General features: G+C 38.2%; 1 protein-coding gene across 1 annotated transcript in view; it reads right to left on the bottom strand.

The window, feature by feature from the left end:
- Positions 1-21255, bottom strand: part of NAA25 (N-alpha-acetyltransferase 25, NatB auxiliary subunit) — a 69970-nt gene that overhangs the window by 11676 nt on the left and 37039 nt on the right. Inside the window, exons 12-22 of the mRNA XM_026514903.4 lie at positions 20610-20817; positions 19724-19813; positions 14020-14200; positions 13259-13358; positions 8589-8740; positions 7916-8041; positions 5061-5304; positions 4296-4419; positions 3373-3438; positions 2020-2117; positions 409-519 (exon numbers count right to left, since the gene is read on the bottom strand). Coding sequence (XP_026370688.1) covers positions 409-519; positions 2020-2117; positions 3373-3438; positions 4296-4419; positions 5061-5304; positions 7916-8041; positions 8589-8740; positions 13259-13358; positions 14020-14200; positions 19724-19813; positions 20610-20817 — 1500 coding nt within the window. The remainder of the gene's footprint in view (positions 1-408; positions 520-2019; positions 2118-3372; positions 3439-4295; positions 4420-5060; positions 5305-7915; positions 8042-8588; positions 8741-13258; positions 13359-14019; positions 14201-19723; positions 19814-20609; positions 20818-21255) is intronic.

Genomic DNA, 21255 nt, shown 5'->3' with positions numbered 1-21255 from the left:
ATATGGACATTATAATATTATTGTATCAATAATAAATGTCTGGACTGTGAAAATTTCTTGAGTATTGTGGTTTTGTAGGAGACTGCCCTGTTCTTCCTGTTAAGTATCACAAAGTCTGCACTTTCCTTTCAAACAGTTCAACAAACAAGGGGGGATAGATGATAGGATGAGAGAGAAAGATAAAGCAGATGGGGTAAAGCGTAAATTAACAAGCAAATCTAGGTAAGGATATTTGGGTGTCATCATGCTAGTCTTTCGGCTTTTCTAAAAGTGTGTATTTTAAAAACAAAAACAATCTGGGGAGAGAAAATGAATATACACAGGACAGTAAGGTCTCTTATAGTAATTCAGGAAAACAGTGAAAAGAAAAAGCAGTATGCAGCCAGGTTGTATTTTCTCTGTTATTACCATGATGATGCTGGTTTCTTTTTTCTTCTTTTTCTTTTTCTGTAAATTTAATTTGTATGGTCGCAGGACACTCTCACAGTAACTGGACACCCAAAGGATAATAGAAATAGTCTAAAAGAGGAAAAATTGCAAATTCATCAATAAGGATTACATTCAAGACATCTATCAGGAACAGTTAAGGGTTATGGATTATACAATCCTTGCTGACAGTTCTTCTCTGCAAATCTCTTCAAATTCTCCTCTATCTCCACTATAGATAGAGAGATTAGATTAATTTCTACAATTACCACATGGATTCAGAAGACCTTCATCTGAATACTGCTCAGAATACTATGATTGCTTCAATCTTTATACTCCCTTCTAGCTCCCCCAGCCCTAAAGCTATCCTCCACTCGGTCCAGTTTCCTTTCACTCCCCTACAGGAAGTAGAAATCCCTTTCACTCAAGTGAAAGGTCCAAATTCCTACATAAGGAATCCAAAAGTTCTTTACAATCTGCCCCTCCCCACCCACCTCCCAGCCCAGTAAGATGTTACTTCACCTACAAATCTTAACTTAAATATAAACAGAGAGGGGCATCTGGCTGGCTCAGTCAGTTAAGCATCCAACTCTTGATTTCAGCTCAGGTCATGATCTCAGGGTTGTGAGATTGAGCCCAACGTCAGGCTCCATGCTGGGCATGGAGCCTGCTTAAGATTCTCTCTCCCTTGGGGTCCCTGGGTGGCTCAGTCAGTTAAGCGTCTGACTTGATTTAGGCTCAGGTCATGATTTCAGGTTCAAGGGATCGAGTGCCACATCAGGCTCTGCGCTCAGCAGTCTGCTTGTCCCTCTCCCTCTCTGCACCTCCTCCTGCACTCTCTCAAATAAATAAATAAAATCTTTAAACAACCAAAAAAATTCTCTCTCTCCCTCTGCCCCATCCCCCATGCTCGCTCTAAAAGAAAAACAAAAAACCCAAAAAACCGAGAAATCTCCTTGGTCAGCACGTTTCCTCCTTTAAGTTAGGTGTTTATGCCTATGGTTCTCTGGTACAGAGTGCATGGACATACCCATGCAAGTATTACTGGTTTGTTCAGAGTCTAGACACACTGTGCCAGTCACCAGAACAGACTAGGAGGAGGAGAAAAGTATATAAACATGTGACAAAAATAAGATTATGAATTATGAGCGTTTGCAATCCTCCTCTTCTCTCTGGTTAAAAGAGGAGAAAGTTTTGCTAAATCGGCGCCCAGATTCTCCTTCACAACGCAGAATCTTAGTAATTAGTGCAGAGCAACAACAAATTTAAAAAGCCGGTGAAATTAACTTAAATACACAATAGTTGAGTCAAAAAGGAAAGTGAACAGAGAAGACAGATTTGGAGTGAATGTGAGGAATTTTTAAAGATCGGTAGAGCAAACTGCAAGTTTTATTCATTATGAACAAAACCTTCTTGGTATGCTTGGAAGGAGTTCATTCAAAAATGACTTAAATTGCTTTTCACTCAACAAAAGGTGGGGGTGGGGGATTAAATTACAGGTATAAGGTGCCTATTACCTGTTTGTTTTTTAAAAATTAATCCTTCACTTAATTAAGGAAAACCGAGTTTTTCAGGAAGAGAACAAAGACATACCTCCACAAAGAAGACTAGGTTCTCTAAAAGAGCAGGGCGTGTTTTCAAGTTACCATCTTTAACTTCTAAGAGGTCACCTTTACATCTACTGAAGACATCTGAAAACAGGAAAGTATTTTATTGTTTTATTCAGCTTTTGTTTCAACGCTATTTTTAGGAATACAATGTACACTCTAATAAAGAATAAGGAAATATAAAAGCTTACTTAATCCAGAAAGCTTTTTCCCCCACAGTGAACCAAACAACAAAGGGAATCTATTTTAAGCTCTTTTTTAAAAAAAGATGTTATTTTTAAGTAATCTCTACCCCCAAGGTGGGGCTCAAAATCACTACCCCAAGATCAAGAGTCGCAGGCTCTTATCAACCGAGCCAGCCAGGAGCCCCTATTTTAAGCTCTTTAAAAAGCCATGTAACTATTGCTCCGTTGCCTTCAAAATATAGAAGCTGGCCTTATAAATTATATATTCTGGAGTCTAAACACCAGCTAGCCTTTCCACAAATAGGCCATTGCCACAATAAAATTAAGACTCCAAATGAATGATTTAAAAGAATGTGTGCCATTATGGACTAAAAGACCAAAGCGCATGATAGAAATTCACCTTCATAATAAATACCATGTTTTATTCTCACAATCTTTGTCTTTTAATTACCATTCTTCAGTTGGGCAATAAAAGACCATTTAGGCTCTTGAAAAGAAAGACCCTTATAGATTTGAAATGCATTTATGTACTCTTGTACCAAATAATTCCATTTCCAGGAATTTAATCCCAAGGAAATGTTCAAGTAAGTACCCAAACACTTATGTCGCAAGATGTTCATTTCAGCATTATTATAAGTACAATTATAAATAACTCAAGTACATAATATACTATATGTACTCCATGGGGCATACATAAATAAACTTAGTACACTGATATAATACTGTGGAACAGTATATGTAACTGACATGGTTAAGTGTCCAAGACAACAAAAAATTTAAAAAAGTATGTATTATACCTTTTCATATGTTTAAAAAAATAAAATCACTACTATGTATTTCCCCATACACATATAAGACTCTTTAGGGAGCATCTAGGAGTACAGACTCCAAAAGTGGTACTTACCTGGTAAGCAAAAGCATCTTCTTCCCCCTGGAGAAATGCGGTTGGGAATGGGAGAAAGATCATACCCACTTGTGTACTGTTTTATAGCAGGTTGTCTACTACTCCTTAAACTTAAGAACAAGTCTTTCATAATACCGAAAGTATGATTATTTTCAAGTTGTTGTTTGCAACTCTTGCAAATTTCTACTAAAAAAAGAGTTCCTGTCAGACAATCAGATAAAATATGGGAGTCCACAGTCAGAATGCTTACCTTTTAATTGTTCTAGTAAAGACTTAAGACTATTCTCTACCCGCTCCTGGATCTCCCCTGTATCCTCTAAAATTGAAAAACAAAAAAATGAAAAAACATTCAATTCATTTTTTTTTAAGAAGAAAAAGAAGTAAGATCAACACCTGTAACAACTCATGGACAAGAACATTTTCTTTACTCTTAAAACTCACAGGCATCAAATTCCATTACTGAGAGACAAAAAGATAAAAGAAAGGAAAAGGAAGAGGCATTAATTACCTTTCTCTCAAAAGTAATACCTAAAATTCTCTAGGAAAACTTAAAATCTATGTGCTCCAAATACTCTCAATGACAGAATCTACAAATCTTATGATTTGGAAGGGGTGGAGGGAGAATATCTATGGAATATGTGTGATTCTCACTGGGTTAGGAAAAAACTCTTCTCCACAAAGTTTAGTAAAGAATTCAATCTGATGGGGCACCTGGGTGGCTCAGTCGTTAAGCGTCTGCCTTCAGCTCAGGGCGCTATCCCAGTGTTCTGAGATCGAGCCCCACATCAGGCTCCTCCACTGGGAGCCTGCTTCTTCCTCTCCCACTCCCCCTGCTTGTGTTCCCTCTCTCACTGGCTGTCTCTCTCTCTGTCAAATAAATAAAATCTTTAAAAAAAAAAAAAAAAAGAATTCAATCTGAAATCCAACAATACTTCAACAAATTATGGAATTTTTTCAACTTTAGGACCTAACAAGTGATTTTAAATAGGGAAGACTTAAATTTCTAAAAATGTTACTTGGTAACCTATGAATGTACCTTCTTTGATATGAAACCAGACACTTCCAGAATAACTTCCACCTCCTCCCAATCTGTCCATATATGTGAATTATTACATTTACCAAGTTTTCAAAGACAAAGACCTAGTAAATACACTCATGCAAATGTACACTTACCTAAACCACTGGTGTCCAGCTCATAAATATCACTAACAAGATAAAAAGAACTGGTCTGACATTGAGAACAGCCAGAACTAAAGAATCCAGCCATCCTGGTAGGTACAGGACCAAGGAAAGGATACTGAAAAAAAAGGGGGGAAAGTAGTGTCCTTTAAATCCATCTAAATTTATATAAAACGAAAACAGGGGACTATAACTACTGAATAAAGTCTATCTCAGTGATTAAGTTGCAAACCACTGATCTAACTAAACTAACAACTGAAACATTATGGTGAAAACAGAAACTCCGTATTAATTTGTTGATAGCTATTAAAAATATACCATTATACCATTATTTTGCTTTTCCTCATTATCCAGTCTAGATAGTGAGGAAACCTCTGTAATTCCCAAGTCTATAAAATCAGGTTTTTGGGGCGCCTGGGTGGCACAGCGATTAAGCGTCTGCCTTCGGCTCAGGGCGTGATCCCGGCGTTATGGGATCAAGCCCCACATCAGGCTCCTCCGCTATGAGCCTGCTTCTTCCTCTCCCACTCACCCTGCTTGTGTTCCCTCTCTCGCTGGCTGTCTCTATCTCTGTCGAATACATAAATAAAATCTTTTAAAAAAATAAAAATAAAATAAAATAAAATCAGGTTTTTTCCTACAGGTGTCATAAACTGGGACGAAATACTGTTCTTTACTATTCGCCCACCCCAAATTCCTATTTTTAAAAAGACAGTCATAGGTTATTGCAGCTTTGATGGTAAATACATTTGATGATACCTGAACTTCCTTCTCAATAAATCGCTTTCCCGTCTCCATGGCCACCTCCAGCTGTTGAAGGAGTAAACGAAGAATATCAATCCGAGAGGACACACCATTCTCAGTGGTTTTTTCCGAGTTCCTTGGCTCCATGGGGTGATTCAGACTTGGAAGTCCACTGATCAGCCTCAATGTTAAGGAACGGATTCTTAACCACATGGTCTCCTCCTCCAAGGAAAGTTTCTTATGTTCTTCAGAAACATCCCTTAAAAAGAAATATCCCCAAACCATCCATTTTATTCAATGTGTTGCCTTTACATCTTTCAAGCTTTACTTCCATGAGTCAAGATGTCATTGAATGGTCCTAGCGCTCATCTCCTAGCTGAATGATCTCAGATAAACCCCAATCACCCAAGTCCCCAACTCAGGATCAATAAAATGGGGAATGATAACCTACCTAACAGGTCATTCTTCCGCTTAAGTGAGACTTCTGATAACAACAAACTATATATTCATGTATTTTGTTGAAAATGTTGTTGAAAATTTTTGTATCATGCATTTTCAACAAAATACATGATATAAAAATTTCAAATGACGGAAAACTGAAAAATAGAAAAAAGTGCCTTGATAACCAAACACCTGCAATATCAACAAGCCTGGTATCAATCCTTTCAGACTCTTATAATACAGATGTACAAAACTGCAAATAACAATATTTATATAACAAGACATATTTTAAACAAATAAAATGGGTTCATAATATTTATACTATTTTATAAACTACATCTTTTTTGACAGCGTGCAGAAAAGGTTAACATAGCAAGCCTGAGGCTATTTTCTTTAGAAGGGTCAGCTTGCAAGGTTGACCTTTACCTGATGTCTAGGAACTGGCACTCCAACCATTCCCTAAATGATAAGAGTGGCTCACTGTGCCTAGGCTGTCTGTACAAACCGTATGGTCTATGGTGAACACCTGCTTTCCTTCTGGGAGTCTGGAATGTTGACACATGATGAACAGAGGGTGCCTACATAACCAGCTGGTAAAAACCTGGGGAACAAAATCTCAAATGGGCTTCTCTGGGCAGAAATGCTGCACACACATCACTGCACTTTTTGCTGCTAAGGAACACGGAATGAGAGAGCACTGGAAGTCTGTGCATGGAGTTTTCCAGATTCTGTGTCTTTTTCTTGCTGATCCTGTCATTTGTCCTTCTGTTATAATAAACCTTAGCTGTGAAGACAACTATAGGTTAAATCTTATGAGTCCTAGCAAATCACTGAATGTGGTCTTGGCAATCACCAAATCACAGTGCAGTTGACATTTGAACAACATTAATTTGAACTGCATGGGTCCACTTATGTACAGATTTTCTTTTGTAAATATAGTAAGTAAATGTATTTTCTCTTCCTTACAATTTTCTTAATAACATTTTCTTTCTCTAGCTTACTTTATTGTAAGACTACAGGATATAATAATACACATGACATACAAAATATGTGCTGATCAATTGTTCATGTTATAGGCAAGGCTTCCTTCCAGTCAATAGTACGCTATTAGTAGTTAAGTTTCTGGGGAGTTAAAAGTTACACATGGATTTCTGACTGTGCAAGGGGGTCAGCACCCCAACCCTGCATTGTTCAAGGGTCAAGTGTATATTCAGAACTACCTCATATACATATCTCTGCATGCTTGTGCATACTGCCTTTGGTTGTACTTTCCTAGAAGTGATCTGCTGAATTAAGTGGGATTTGGAATTTCCAATCTTAATACAGATCACTAAAATTCCCTATAGGAAGTTTATATAAAATTGTATCTCCATGTCAATGCACAACAACCTTTCCCCCACAACCTTGCTGACCACAAGTATTAATCTTTTTCATCTTTGTCCAATAGTTCAAAAAAATCTTTATCACTGTCAGGTGCATCTCTTTGAATTTCTTAAGTCCAATTTGTTTTTTAGTTATCTTCTTAATTTATTAAGAGTTCTCCCTTTATGTGAAAGATATTAATATATACGATGAAAATCACCAATCTACCTTTAAAACTTGTTAACAAATTTATTTCTTTTTTTTTTTATATATATTTTATTTATTTATTTGACAGAGATAGAGACAGCCAGTGAGAGAGGAAACACAAGCAGGGGGAGTGGGAGAGGAAGAAGCAGGCTCATAGCAGAGGAGCCTGATGCGGGGCTCGATCCCATAACGCCGGGATCACGCCCTGAGCCGAAGGCAGACGCTTAACCGCTGTGCCACCCAGGCGCCCCAACAAATTTATTTCCATATAGAAGGCTAAAGGTCACAGAGACCAATCCTTTATGTTTCCAGGTTTGATGTAATGCTAAGAAAGGTTTTCCCTAACTGTTTAAAAATATCTTTTAGGGGCACCTGGATGACATGGTCAGTTAAGTGTCCAGCTCTTGATTTCAGCTCGGGTCATGATCTCGAAATCGAGCCCCACATCAGGCTCTGCGTTCCAAGCTGGGCGTGGAGCCCGCTTGGGATTCACTCCCTCCCTCTCCCTCTGCTCCCTCCCCACCCCATCCCCAGCCTCCCCACCCCTGCGCTCTTTCTCAAAAAAAAAAAAAAAAAATTTTTTTTTTTTAAATTTTAACTTCTAAGGAGTTTTAGCACATGACCTTTAATCCATCTGGAATCTCTTTTCATGTATGCTATGAAGGAAAATCTAATTTTTAGATTAGCCAGCAATCCAACATAGGAGTGAGATTCATTTTCTTCACTTGGCTTACCTATACCTTCTTATCCCTACAACAACCATGTTATTGTATTTGTGTAAAAAAGAGATTTTTTTTTTGTAACTCTTAGATTCATCCTAATTCTTCAAAAATAAATACTTGGGATTTAATTCCAGCTACCTGTCTTTTGGATCCCAGCTGAAGAAAACATTTAAGTCTCTGTTGTCTCGCAAGGCTTCCCATGGAATGTCATCTTCTTCTGGCCGAAGATTCATTGACTTTATACTTTCTGCTAAACTGGTTGATCTGTGATACAGAACATTTATGTATTACTTCAATAGTAAAAGAGCCATGAAAACATATTAGCCACAACTTTGTTCTACTAGAAAGAAAGGAAAAGAAAGAGGAAGAAGGATTTACTATTCAGAAGTAAAGGTTCACAGAAGATGACATTGAACCAAGCCCATATCATGCTGGCCTGCTGCACAGCAAGAGAAAGCGTCTGGAAGCCCAACTAAAATAAAGTGGATCAACATTAATCCCTGAAATCCCATGTTTAACAGGGGAAGGAAAACCCTTTAAACACCACATGGACTGGGGTGATGACAACTGTGGCCTGGCTGGCTTGTGTACGTGACATGAGATGGTGCTGGCAGCGCCTAATCATTCCCCACGACATGCACTGGGTCATTTCCCCTTTCTTCTCTGTTCCTACCAACTTCCTCTCTCTCTCTTTTTTTTTTCTCCATTTTTCCTTAGCTTAGTCCTGCTATTATCACCCCTGAGCCCATTAATGGCCCTCAGGATCTGATGTGATCCCTTAGTTCCTTTTTAGCTCTTGTGCAATACTTACATATTTGCTTCAAGTAGAAGGTCTAACAACATCCGTTCAGTACGGACTTGTGCAAAATGAAGAGAATTATTCAGCCTGTTCCTAAAAGCGATAAACTCTGGGATCTTCTCAAATGCACCATATTTGTAAGCTTGAATAATATATTCTGAGGTCTGGGAACGAAACACATCACCTCCGTATAAATATTTCACAGATCAGGCAATGAAAGCAAACCTTGCCTGGCAAAACAAAACACTCAAACTAAAATTAAGTAAGATGTGAAATCTGATGTGAAATCTAATCTTTAAAGGTCACCAAGTAGAATATCAGCTTTTAAAAACATTATTTTTCTTCTTTCCTATACCAGAGTCGTATGTGTTCTTTACTAATTCTACTACTTCTAATAATACCCAGCTGCTGCTACCACCACAGAGACTTTCTCTTAGCAGTTACATCTTTCAATTCAGTAGGACTGGAGGTTTTGTGATACCACATCAGTCAAAAATTTGGTTAGTGCCATTGTGGAAGGGATGGTACTCCATGTTTTTCTTCATCTAAGATACACTGTGTTTTATACAAAGGTTCCAAAAACACCAGAATAACATAACCACCCACCACCAACCCAAATAAAAATCACCCTCCTTCAGAAAAAAGACAGGCTGCTCCTTGGTTTTGTTTATTTCTGAGTACTACGTACCACAAACATAGGGCATATGTGCACTACATCAGGATAGAGGACAACAAACAAAAGACCCATAAGAATTCATCAGAATCCACTCTTAGGACAGAAAGACTGCAAGAACCAGGTTTCTTGTCCAGCCAAACTACGTAAGACCTATGCTGGAAAATTTCATGAACAAGTAAATGAAGGGATCATTCACCACATGCGCTTTAATTTTAGATTAATACATATGTACAGATGAAATGTTGTGAACAGAGGCAAGAAAAAGAATTCTCAACAGAATTTCTGGCACAATAGAAGAAAATCTCAGGGAAGAACATTTCATGGGTGTGGGCCTATGCCATCAGGATCAGAAGTCAGAAGGGTACCCTTGTGGGCCAAGGAAAATGTTAAGCTCAAAGCGGATGTCTGCCCCAAAGATCCTTTCTAGAAAAGCCAGTCTTTTTACATAGCCTCAGTCAGCTCTGCCCCCATCCATCTCCATTACGACTGAATAATTTGCCCAGTAGGAAAATAGGCCAATAGTCAACAACATACCCTCTGATACACAGCCTCGCAGGGTTCATTTCAGGCCGCGGGATTGCGCCACGGGCGCTAATTCAACTGCATTCGATGCGGCTTTTAAACCCCATGGGACACCTCGGCGAGCTGTTTGCCTGCAGTATCTGGAGAAATTAAAGACGGACGGACACAAGAAAATTAAAAAGATTACTTGTGATCCTGCAGGTTTAAGGAAGGACTATCCGAAAAAGCTCAGTGTACCTTCTAGCCTGATTAAAGGACAGTGATACGCCCCATCAAGAAGAGGCCAGGATACTCTAAACACACATGCCTATCCGATGGCCTCTTGGCTCGGAAAAAGCAAGGTTTACCATCAGCCCTTGCAACAGGAACTTACAGCTTGAAAAAACCAGCTGCTTAGGAACATGATGATCCAGCAATTAATCAGGATAAAAACAGGACTTCAGGGGATTCCAATCAAATTTATCAATTACAGCTCCAAAATACGCTGATTAAAGAAAAGAACCCAGCTTTACAAAGTACAGAGGCAGTTTTAATTTCTGAGTGGTCCACGGAATACCACTTTTGAAAAAAAGGCAATGACTTTTAAAAACGAAAAATAAGGGGCAACAGAAAGGGAATGTAGTCCTTTAACAAACTGAGAAGGTAACTGCCGCTCTCTGGCTTCTGTTTTTAAGATAGTCCTCCTTTAATGCTGCAGCAAAGTATCACTGCAGAGCAAGAAAAGGGCCTGGGCATCCTGCAATAAGACCGAGCATGAGAGAGGTCTACGATTTGAAGAGACAACCCCTACTGGAACTGCAGGCAAAACTGGAAGCCACAGGCACTTTAAAAACTTTTGAATATTAGAGAATGTTGTCCGTACCTATTTCTACTCATTTATGCACCATGAGGCTAGTTACATCCCATATGGATTCCTGAAATGAACCCTGGTCACTGTCAAAATTAGCAAAATAAATGGACATCAAACCCTGAATGATCATCTTCATGAATACCTAAAACAGACTTTTAAAGGGAAATTATTTTTAAAGTAACACATACTAGTAACTTTTGGAAATAAGAAAATCTGGCTCTAAGTCTCATATCGTAAAAACCTATTCCAAAGTAAGATGACAGCAACAATGATGACTTTTCCAGAAAGAAAATCCCTGTATAGACCCTCCAAATATAGCTTTCAATCCTATAGTACAAAGCCTTACAAAGCAGAACACTGGATTTTCCAGTAAAGGAGTAAAAGTGTTCTTTTAAAGAGCAAGCTGGGAATTGAAATACATCAGTCACTCAAGAAAAAACCATCTGGGGATCTCAAAAACTACTAAGAATAAAAGATGCAGAACACAGAGCTTTAGCTTTCCAGAGATATATCTAACAGTGTCAGAAGGTTTAACACATACAAGGCAACACTAAAATCGTGCTCTTTTTTATACTCCACTTCCTACAGGAAACAGTCCACACCACAGTCTCCAGTTCCCTATTTTGGGACTCAGGCTAGGCATGAAGGTTTAAGGTGCATTTTCCTTGCTGTATTGGTTTTTGCTTTTGCCTCTAGGATCCCCAAAGATTATCTACTTTAGTAAAGTTAAATAAGCTCTTTCTTCTTAGTCGTAATAAAAATAAACTTCAAGCAGAGTCCTATTCCCAGATCAACGAAATGATCAGGTTCAGCATCACATATGCAGATGAATAGTCACTCCTGCCACACATAACCATCAGCAAAACCTCGAAGATAAAAACAGCCACTGAGAACAACATGCCCTCGCTCAAATCATTCTTGAGGATCTCCTTTCTCTACAACAATAACTTGAGTTGTTTTGTTTTGGGGTGGAAGTGTTTTGTTTTCAAATCAACTCTTTAGAAACAATAATTGTGGGGGAAAAAATTAAAGCTTAATTTTCAATAGTATACGAAATGTGCTTTATTGACCAAATCAGAACAATATGATAGCTTCCAGAATGCTGGATGATTAAAAACTGGAATAAAACCAGCCACCAGGCGTGGATTAATACCTTATTTACCCCACTTCCCCCTCAGAGCTATTTGAGAAACAAAACTTAGAAAAGGAGTCATCAGTAAATCAAATATTTCTTCAACCTCTTTCTTAGAAACACAGAAATGACAGCCAGAATAATGAGATTTGAAAAACACTTTTTTTTCTCGACTTAGTGAAACTTCTTAAGAACAGAGAAGGGAAAGCAGAGATACCTGAACACACAATACAAACACACAGATTTATAGCTCAACTGCCTATTTGTGCTAGGATATTTTAGAAACCCAAGGTCCTAGAGATGCCCTCAGATTTCTAAGCCAGGCCAGCACCTTCCAGGCAGCATGTTCAAATGTGGATGCCTACTTCCCTCTCTCCCTGATCAGGAACTATGGCACAAAATAACGTATGAACAGAGATCCCAATCACTGGGGGAAGGGTGCCATGAGGGGAGGGGAATAGGGCTTAAAAGCCAACTGATGCACAACTTACCATCCTTGCTACACCAGCCCTCCAGGCCTTGCCCTAAGGCTTGTCAAGACAGAATTACTGCAAGTTGACAACAACAAAACTATATTCCATTGTTCAGAAATGCTTCTGCTCTGACTTCTATTTAATACAAGGCTAAAGAATTTGATGGAAGATAGATTAGCCACAGCTGTTACAGTTACAAAAGAACCACCCCAAAAACCAGCTTTCTTGCCAAGTTCTTTAGTTGCTGTTAGACCGTGAAAACAGAATACTATGGGCAGATATGTGGCATGGCTGAATTCTGGGCAATGGGTTTTAGAAGCACATGGGAACAAAGCCGGCAATGACCATCCTAGAGACTTGCCTTCTTTTCACCTATGTTCTAGGTGGTTTTGCACAGCTGGTTAACTGACTAGAGACTATACAAAACTTCTGCTTAACTGACAAGTGGAGACCAAACCTACTTGCACTGAAAAATATGGTGCAATTCCCATCCTTTCATTATGGCACATAGTTCTACCTTATTAATTGCTACTTTAAAAAACACACTATTGACACAACAGAGTCTTGAAATGTCCTTCAACTGGTCAATTAAATACAAGTGCACTGGCTGTTGGCAAAGAGCACGGTAGTATAAACTTTAGAAATAAACAAAGGTAACAGAGAGCAGCAGCTGTTGCAGAATCTTCTATGGCATCCCAGGCTATAAACTTATGGGTTTCCTCTTATACTCTTAGAAAAAGTCTCTTAGAAATTAAAAGATAGATCTAAGAGGAATACCACTTCCTACTCTGTTAACACCGTTTTAACTGTACCTCTGCATGGATTCTATTAAACACACCCATTCTAGCAACCACAAGTAACTCTCTTCCTCTACCTAACAGCCGTGGCCAGTAAGCTACGGCCTAAGGGCACTTGCAAGTCCGCATGGTGCACCTCAACATGCGCGCTTGCCACAGGAGGGAAGATGTTCTCTGAATCGTGTGCATTCAGCAGGCAAGAACATATTTTTTAAAAATATGTTTCACTTACATCTTTCTGGTTGGAGTGGAAAAACCTGAGTGCGAAGTTACAGGATTGGGATGCAGCAGCATACTGACCTAGGGATTCGGCGTATCGGGTCAAAAGATAGCTAGGTCAGAAGGAAAGAAAAAAAAAATGTTATACTTACCACCTCCATCATCAACTACACTTCGAATTATTATAGGCACATAGGAAAGTTAAAAAATCTTGCCACATAAATTATCTCATTCACAGAATCAAAATTTTTTTTTTAAAGAGCAAGTTAATTCAGTTTTATGGGAGACCTAAAGCTCTATGCCATGCCTTCTTATGCTCAGATGATTAATGGAACAGAAGGGGATAAAGAAAATACCCTTGATTCATCATAAAGAATAGTCAAAACACAAATTCAGAGGATCTCTAAGGTCAAAAATTAAGTACATGTGTCAATCTCAATTGCAAAGCAGAAATAAGGACTTCAAGACAATGTGTGCTAAGAAAAAGTGTTCAGAAAGAAAAAAAAGAAAAAGTGTTCATATATAGCTGTTTGCTATCTCTGGGGAAAACTTTCTTACCTTTTCAAAATTGTGCAAATTTAAAAATTACCATTAAATGCTGGAAGATATAAAAATCTTTCCACTTTACAATGGGTCATCATAGGGGATTACTTAACCTAAAAAGCTTAATAACGGAAACAACTCTACTGCTAAATTTGAAAATTTGAGCTTCATGCACAAGGACCCCACCCTGGGGTAGCCAGCTGCTCAGTATTCAGAGTATATACTACCAACCCAATGGTGTCATGTTGGATATGCTTAGCATCAAGGCTGGAGTACAGATCCACCACTGGTTCAAACGCCCCCAGCACACAGTAGATTCGAACAAGCAGCAATTTGAATTGAGCATTGGAAGGGCTGTGGGTTAATCCCTCTTCCAGCAAAGTCAGGGCCTGCCACACAGCAGTCTCGTCACCTAGAACCAAAATGTAACAGTATTATCCATAGTACTTAGCAGCAAATGGAGGTTTCTCACAAACAAAAGACAAAAACGTACTGATATTATCACCTCCCCTAACTATCTGAAGAATGAGTTTAGGTGTCAAAAAACAAATTTTAGATACACGCCTGTAAGCAAAATAGGGAATTTTCCAGAACAGACAGTTTCTCAATAGTTACCTCAGTTCTTAAACATGCATCTGCAAAAGTGATGCAAACTTTAAGTTGCAAGGCCTTATGAAGGAAGTTATGGGATCTCAGAGAATCCTAGATTCGGAGAAGAGATGGACTTTGAAGGAGAATTTGAGTCCACCAACCTTCCCAGTACAGGATTTTCTCTACCAGACCCCAGAAAGATGCTCTCTCTAGACAACATTTTTCTTCCATGGGTAACTCTACTATTCAGATATTTGAAATGATATTTGAAAAAAGCTGTTCATTAATAATCAAATTAATATGACACACTTATTTCTGGCCTACCGAAACTCAAAAGGTTACATGCATCAATAGTCTTCAAGATTAAGTAACTTCTCTTTTATGAACCTAAGAAAATAATATGAAATGGAGATAAAGATTTATACACAAAAATATTCACTGTAATAATAATGGGGGAATGATTAAGTAAATTATAGTAAAACCCACAGCATGCAGCCATTTGACATTAATGAGTTTTTAGTAACAAGGGAAAATACTTATACAGTAACAGTTCAGTAAAACACACAGAATTCAAATTAGTGTGAACAGGTGATCTTCAGTCTATAAGACATGCACAGAAAAAAAGAGAAGGAAATATGCCAAAATGTTAGAATGCCTTTTGGAAGCTGGAAAAGTAAGATTAAAATAAACTGTTTTCCAAAACTTTGTTATTTTTACAGTCAGAAAAAACTTAAACAAAAAAAAAAAAGAAAAAACTTAAACCAAAACTTAAAAAACTTAAAGTAAAAGCTCCATGCATTGAGCTTTTCAAATTATAAGCTCCAGGCTTTTTTCTAAAAGAAATGATATAATCAAAAATTGGGGCTTTAGATAAATATCCATAATTCTACCCAAACTATGCATACCTATAATCTACACAAACTACCATGATTTTAATGTATTGCCTTTGAATTGGAATTACTTTTACCCAGTAGTAATCATGACATACATCTAATTTTGCTTTTAAGTGTTTTCCATGTTGCTACCTAGTCTTCACAATCATAATTTTACTGAATTCAACACTTACTGACTTAAACTCTGGAGCAACACTAGATGTAAGACCAGAGGATAAGGGTCACAGGTGGTTCCTGGCCTCAAGCGGCTCAGAGGTGGGTGGAGAAAACAGCTGGACAATTATAGGGAATAAATAAAGAAGTCCTAGTTACTCAGGGTGCCTGGGTGGCTCAGTCAATTGGGCGACTGACTCTTGGTTTCAGCTTGGGTTGTGATCTCAGGGTCATGGGATCAAGCCCCACATCCAGTTCTGTGCTCAGTGGGGAGTCGGCTTGATGGTTCTTGCCCTCTGCCCCTCCCCGAACTGGTGTGCTCACTTGCTCTCCCTCACTCTCTCTCTCAAGTAAATAAATAAATCTTAAAAAAAAAGGAAATGGGGCACCTGGGTGGCTCAGTGGGTTAAGTGTCTGCTTTTGGCGTGGGTCATGATCTCAGGGTTCTGGAATCTAGCAATGTGTTGGGCTCCCTGCTCAGTGGGGAGTCAGCTTCTCCCTTAGCCCCTCCCCGAGCTCATGTTCTCTCTCTCTCAAATAAATGAAAATTTTAAGAGAAAAAAAAATTTTTTTTAAAGTCCTCGTTACTCAAAGATAACTAGTATTGAAAAAAAAAGATCTTGGGATGCCTGGCTGACTCAGTTGGTTAAGTGTCTGCCTTTGGCTCAGGTTATGATCCCAGCATCCTAGGATCAAGTTCCAAAACCGACTCCTTGCTCAGCAGGGAGCCTGCTTCTCCCTCTGCCTGCCACTCCCCCTACTTGTGTGCTTGCTTTTTCTCTCTCACTTTTTGCTCTCTCTCTCTCACTCTATCTCTGGCAAATAAATAAATAAAATCTTAAAAAAAAAAAAAAAAAAAGAACCCAAATTTCAAAGTAAATAGAAAAAAAAAAAAAAAGAAAAGAAAAAAGGTATAATTTTCACTTCTTTCTCAACTATTAAACTGTTATAAAGACATTAAATGTTTTAGTTTGCAAAATTTAGGCTGTAACTACAACTCTGAAAATTCTTCACCAAATCAAAAGGACATCAAGCAAAAAAAGAAAAGAGCATGAAGGACTGATTAGGCTTTTTGGGAAAATATTTTTCTAACTAAATGTAACAAAATGATATAAGTTCTAGGGATATATTAATGTATAATATGGACTACAGTTAACAATACTGTACTGTATACTCGAAAGCTACTAGGAGAGTAGATCTTAGTATTTCTCATCACAGGAAAAAATCTAACTTGGGGGTGTCTGGGTGGCTGAGTCAGTTAAGCATCTGCCTTTGGCTCAGGTCATGACCCCAGGGTCCTGAGATCAAGTCCCACACTGGGCTCCCTGCTCAGTGGGGACCCTGCTTCTCCCTTTCCCTTTTCTTGCTGCTCCCTCTGCTTGTGTGCTCTCTCTCTCAAATAAATAAATATATAAAATCTTTAAAAAAAAAAAAAAAAACTAACTACGGGAGACAGATGTTAACGAATATTGTGGTAATCACTTCATGACATACATACATCAAATCATGTTATACATCTTAAGCTATACACTCTTAAGCTAATACAATGTAATATGCCAATCACAGTTCTCCATAAAACTAGAGAGAAAAAAAAGACATTCTTAACTCCCCATTTTACTTTTGCAGAATCATAAATGCCTTATTGCAAAATATCTGAGAGCATCATCAACTTCTTCAAGTGCTCTTCTTAATCCTTCATATCAAATCAGTCTCTTCCAACATCCATACCACATTTCTATAGATTTCTAATATCGGTCAGATCCACCTTGGACAATGACTATGCCTCTAATTAGAGCACTTCAACATCACTTTCATTGACTGCAAGAAACCTTGTATCTTTATAATACTGGCAATTTTCCAATGTACCTGCACTGTGTGATTATGGAAAATTTGCTTAACTTCTTTCTCTCTACCCTGTCTTTCCTTCATCTATAAAACTGCATCCATCTTAACTGTATTATTAGGAGGTTTAAATTAGCTAAATCATATAAAGCACTTCCAAGTGTCTAATGATTAACAAATGTTAGCTGCTACTGCTCTACTGGGCAGACATACTGCTCAAAAATAACAAGAGATTAGCAAAGCCACATAGTCACTTGTGAGCAAGAATGGATGCTAGAATAAGTGGGGAAGGGTATCTGAGTAGGGACCAAATTACTAAGAGGTCAGTTCATTAATTATGTTTTTTCACAGCTCTACGCAAACTCACGATTCGGGGCTCAGATGACAAAGACTCTGATAAAAAGGATTTCACCCCCAACTCCGGCACAATTTAGTATAGCAAGTACTAGCACAGGAGTACACACAACGTCCTACAAAAGTTCAGAAGGGGCATAAAATTTGCCATGGGGGAGGGGGTGAAATCAAGACAGGCTTGTCAGAGGCACCATCTGAGTAAAAGTTAGACGAAGGAAGGAAGGAGTGATTTCAAAGAGAGGCACATGATGTTCACTAACACTAGCAACCAAAAAAACCAGGGGATTTAGGCTCTAAGTACCTAACAATTTGGAGATATCGGCAGAGGCTAGATTGTAAAGAGCACTGTAAACTATCCTAAAGAGGTTGACCTTTATCCTCAGGAAAACAGGGCACCTCTGAAGGATTTTAAGCACAAGGACGATGATATCAAAATCAAGTGCTCCATGAAATGATCCCTGAGGGTATGGCTTGTGTCCATCATGCACAGCACTGTCTCCCCAGCCCCTTGTTTCCTGTGCAGTTTATTCTCGTGAATAATATGCAATAAGTACCTAAATTATTTTTTCCCAAAAAACTGCTAATAAAAGAAACTGTCAGGAGTGAGACCTAAAGAAAAGGTAATCTCAATATCATTTGCTGAATCATCCTTTTCTTGCTCAATGATATATGATGCCTCCTTCAGCATATATTGTAGTTCTGTCCTAAATAGGTTAATTAGAATTATATTCCAAAAAGAGTGCATTCTCCTGAACATTTTTTAAGTGAATAAAAAGGGCTATTCATTTCATGGGCCTATACATCTATCTCTGAATCAGTTTCTCTGTATTTTAATTATTGCAACTTTGTAATAGGTAGTTCAGTCACTATTCAATATTTAGAAATCTTTAAGGGGCGCCTGGGTGGCACAGCGGTTAAGCGTCTGCCTTCGGCTCAGGGCGTGATCCCGGCGTTGTGGGATCGAGCCCCACATCAGGCTCCTCTGCTGTGAGCCTGCTTCTTCCTCTCCCACTCTCCCTGCTTGTGTTCCCTCTCTCGCTGGCTGTCTCTATCTCTGTCGAATAAATAAATAAAATCTTTAAAAAAAAAAAAAGAAATCTTTAAAAACAGAACAGAAAACAAGAAATAAATAAGTGTTGACAAGGATGTGGAGAGAAAGGATCCCTCATGCACTACTGGTGGGAATGTAAATTGGTGCAGCCATTGTGGAAAACAGCATGGAGGTTCCTCAAAAAATTAAAAACAGAAATATTATACGATTCAGTAATTCCACTATTGTGTATTTACCAAAAGAAAATGAAAATACTAACTCAAGATATATGCACCCCTATGCTTACTGCAGCATTATTTACAATAGCCAGGATATGGAAGCAAGCCAAGTGTCCATTAATAGATGAATGGATAAAGATGTGGTGTGTACACACACACACACACACACAGGAATATTATTCAGCCATAAAAAAAGAATATTCTGCCATTTACAACAACATGGATGGACCTAGAGGGTATTATGCTAAGTGAAATAAGCTAGACAGAGAAAGACAAATACCATATGATTTCACTTATATGTGTAATCTAAAAAAAGAAAATGAACAAAAAAGCAGACACAGATCTATAAATACAGAGAACTGGTGGTTGTCGTGGGGGAGGGGTGGCAAAAAGAGGAGTGGGAGGTACAAGCTTCCAGTCATGGAATGAATAAGTCACAGGGATGAAAGGCACAGCATAGGAAATATAGTCAATGGTATTGTAACAGCGTTATATGGTGACAGATGGTGGCTGTATTTGTGGTCAGCATAGCATGATGTACAGAACTGTCGAATCACTATGTTGTACACTTCTATGAAATTAATGGAATGTGTGTCAACTATACTTCAATTTAATAAAATTTAAAAAATAAAAACAGATGTGCACTGATTTAAGATTATCCTGATTACAGAGAGGGGGTTATCTGGAATGGGTTCTTCTAGAAGCATCCTGGAGAAGGGCAAGGAGGAAAAACCTAAAGGCATAAATCAAATTCTTGGATTATATAATTAGTCTCAGGATTTATAATCAATAAAAGCAAAGCATAAAGTTAAACTGAAATCACTCTTCCTTACCTGTTTCTCTCCATACATCAATAAGCACATGGACAGCAAGGAGACAGTAATAGTCTGAAAACTGCAATTCGGTTTTCAAACAGGATTTCCCTGTAGGGAAAAAATCCCATATTTGTATTATAACATTTGTTCAACTATCACTGCCCCACAGGAGTTTTTTAAAGCAGGAAAGTGACAGGAGGGAGAAGATAAAAAGAGGAAATGAAGGTCGTAAGAGTCGTGTAAATACCAGAAGGAAAATATAAGCAATGAATCAAAGGATTCAAAAGAAGGTAAGGCCACACTCAGCTGGAGCAAAAGAAAGAGTTCCAGAACAAAGGTAGTATCCACAATGGCCCCAAAGGGAGAGCAGCAAGATTTGGAAGGAGGTTTCAGGTAAAGAGAAGAACAGAAGCCAAGGGCCATGTACAACTAAACTAACAGTACGCTCATTACTTTGCCTAATGATTTAGAAAGTTAGAGAAACACTGACAGCATCTGGTCACATAATTTACACTTTATCACACATATCTAGCAATCTAAAGATCATCTACTTCTAAACTAAACATTTACCTCATAATTTACAACACTCATTTTGTTCAATTTCAGCCTATATATTAAAAATACTAAGGTCTAGATGCAGAAAATGTCACAATTATCATAAATTCCATGTAATTCGTAAGAGCCCCAGTGTGACAGAGTTAGCTCAATCAAAAAGAATATGGACAATGATAATTATTTAAAATTCCGAACTTAAGAAAGGCTTTACATGTGAACAGTCTTCCCACCTAACAAAATGTTCTCCTTGCCAAACTCATTTATAACAGGGTGCTCTGAGTGATAAAAAAAAAAAGGACTAAAACTTAGCAAATCAGGCAACTACTACAGATTTTGAAAGGCTGCTCACCAAATTCTAGTCCATGCTGGTACCTCAGCATCAGTTCTCGGACCACACTCAGTTTCTGGTTTTTGTCCATAGTGTGGTACAAGCCGAGCAGCCTCGTCAGCTGCACGACACACAGATGCCGCTGCAAAGCTCTGACGTCTGCAGGCAGCGCCAGCTCATCCTCAGTGGGTGTCGACAAAGGGACAACTCCAAGTAACTGATTAATAAACTGCAGTGTAGAGAAAAAGGAGTACAGATCTCAAAACAGAACTCATCTTTGGCAGGCCATAATTAACAAACGTTGAAATGGTCTAGAAAAAGACATTTTCTATCTACCAAACTTACTAAAACAAAAAAATGTCTAACAGCACACAATGCTGGTAAAAGGCCAATGAAAACGGCATACTCATTCACTGCTGGTCAGAAGTAATCTGTCAACATTATGTACTATACTAACTGAAAGATTAAAATAATTGTGAAAATGTTTCATAAATTATACCACATCAACATAATATATGATATGACAATGAAAAGTTTAATTAGGAAGACTATAAAAAGAGCAGATTACCAAAAACAACCCCACAATTATAACTGATACACAAGTAAAGTCTTAAAATATTACACATTGAGAGGAATAGTTATGTCAGTGGCTTTAAATTGCTTCTTT

Source organism: Ursus arctos, unplaced genomic scaffold (genome assembly GCF_023065955.2).
Source record: "Ursus arctos isolate Adak ecotype North America unplaced genomic scaffold, UrsArc2.0 scaffold_34, whole genome shotgun sequence".
Lineage (NCBI taxonomy): Eukaryota > Metazoa > Chordata > Mammalia > Carnivora > Ursidae > Ursus > Ursus arctos.
This window is presented reverse-complemented; position numbering and strand designations above follow the sequence as displayed.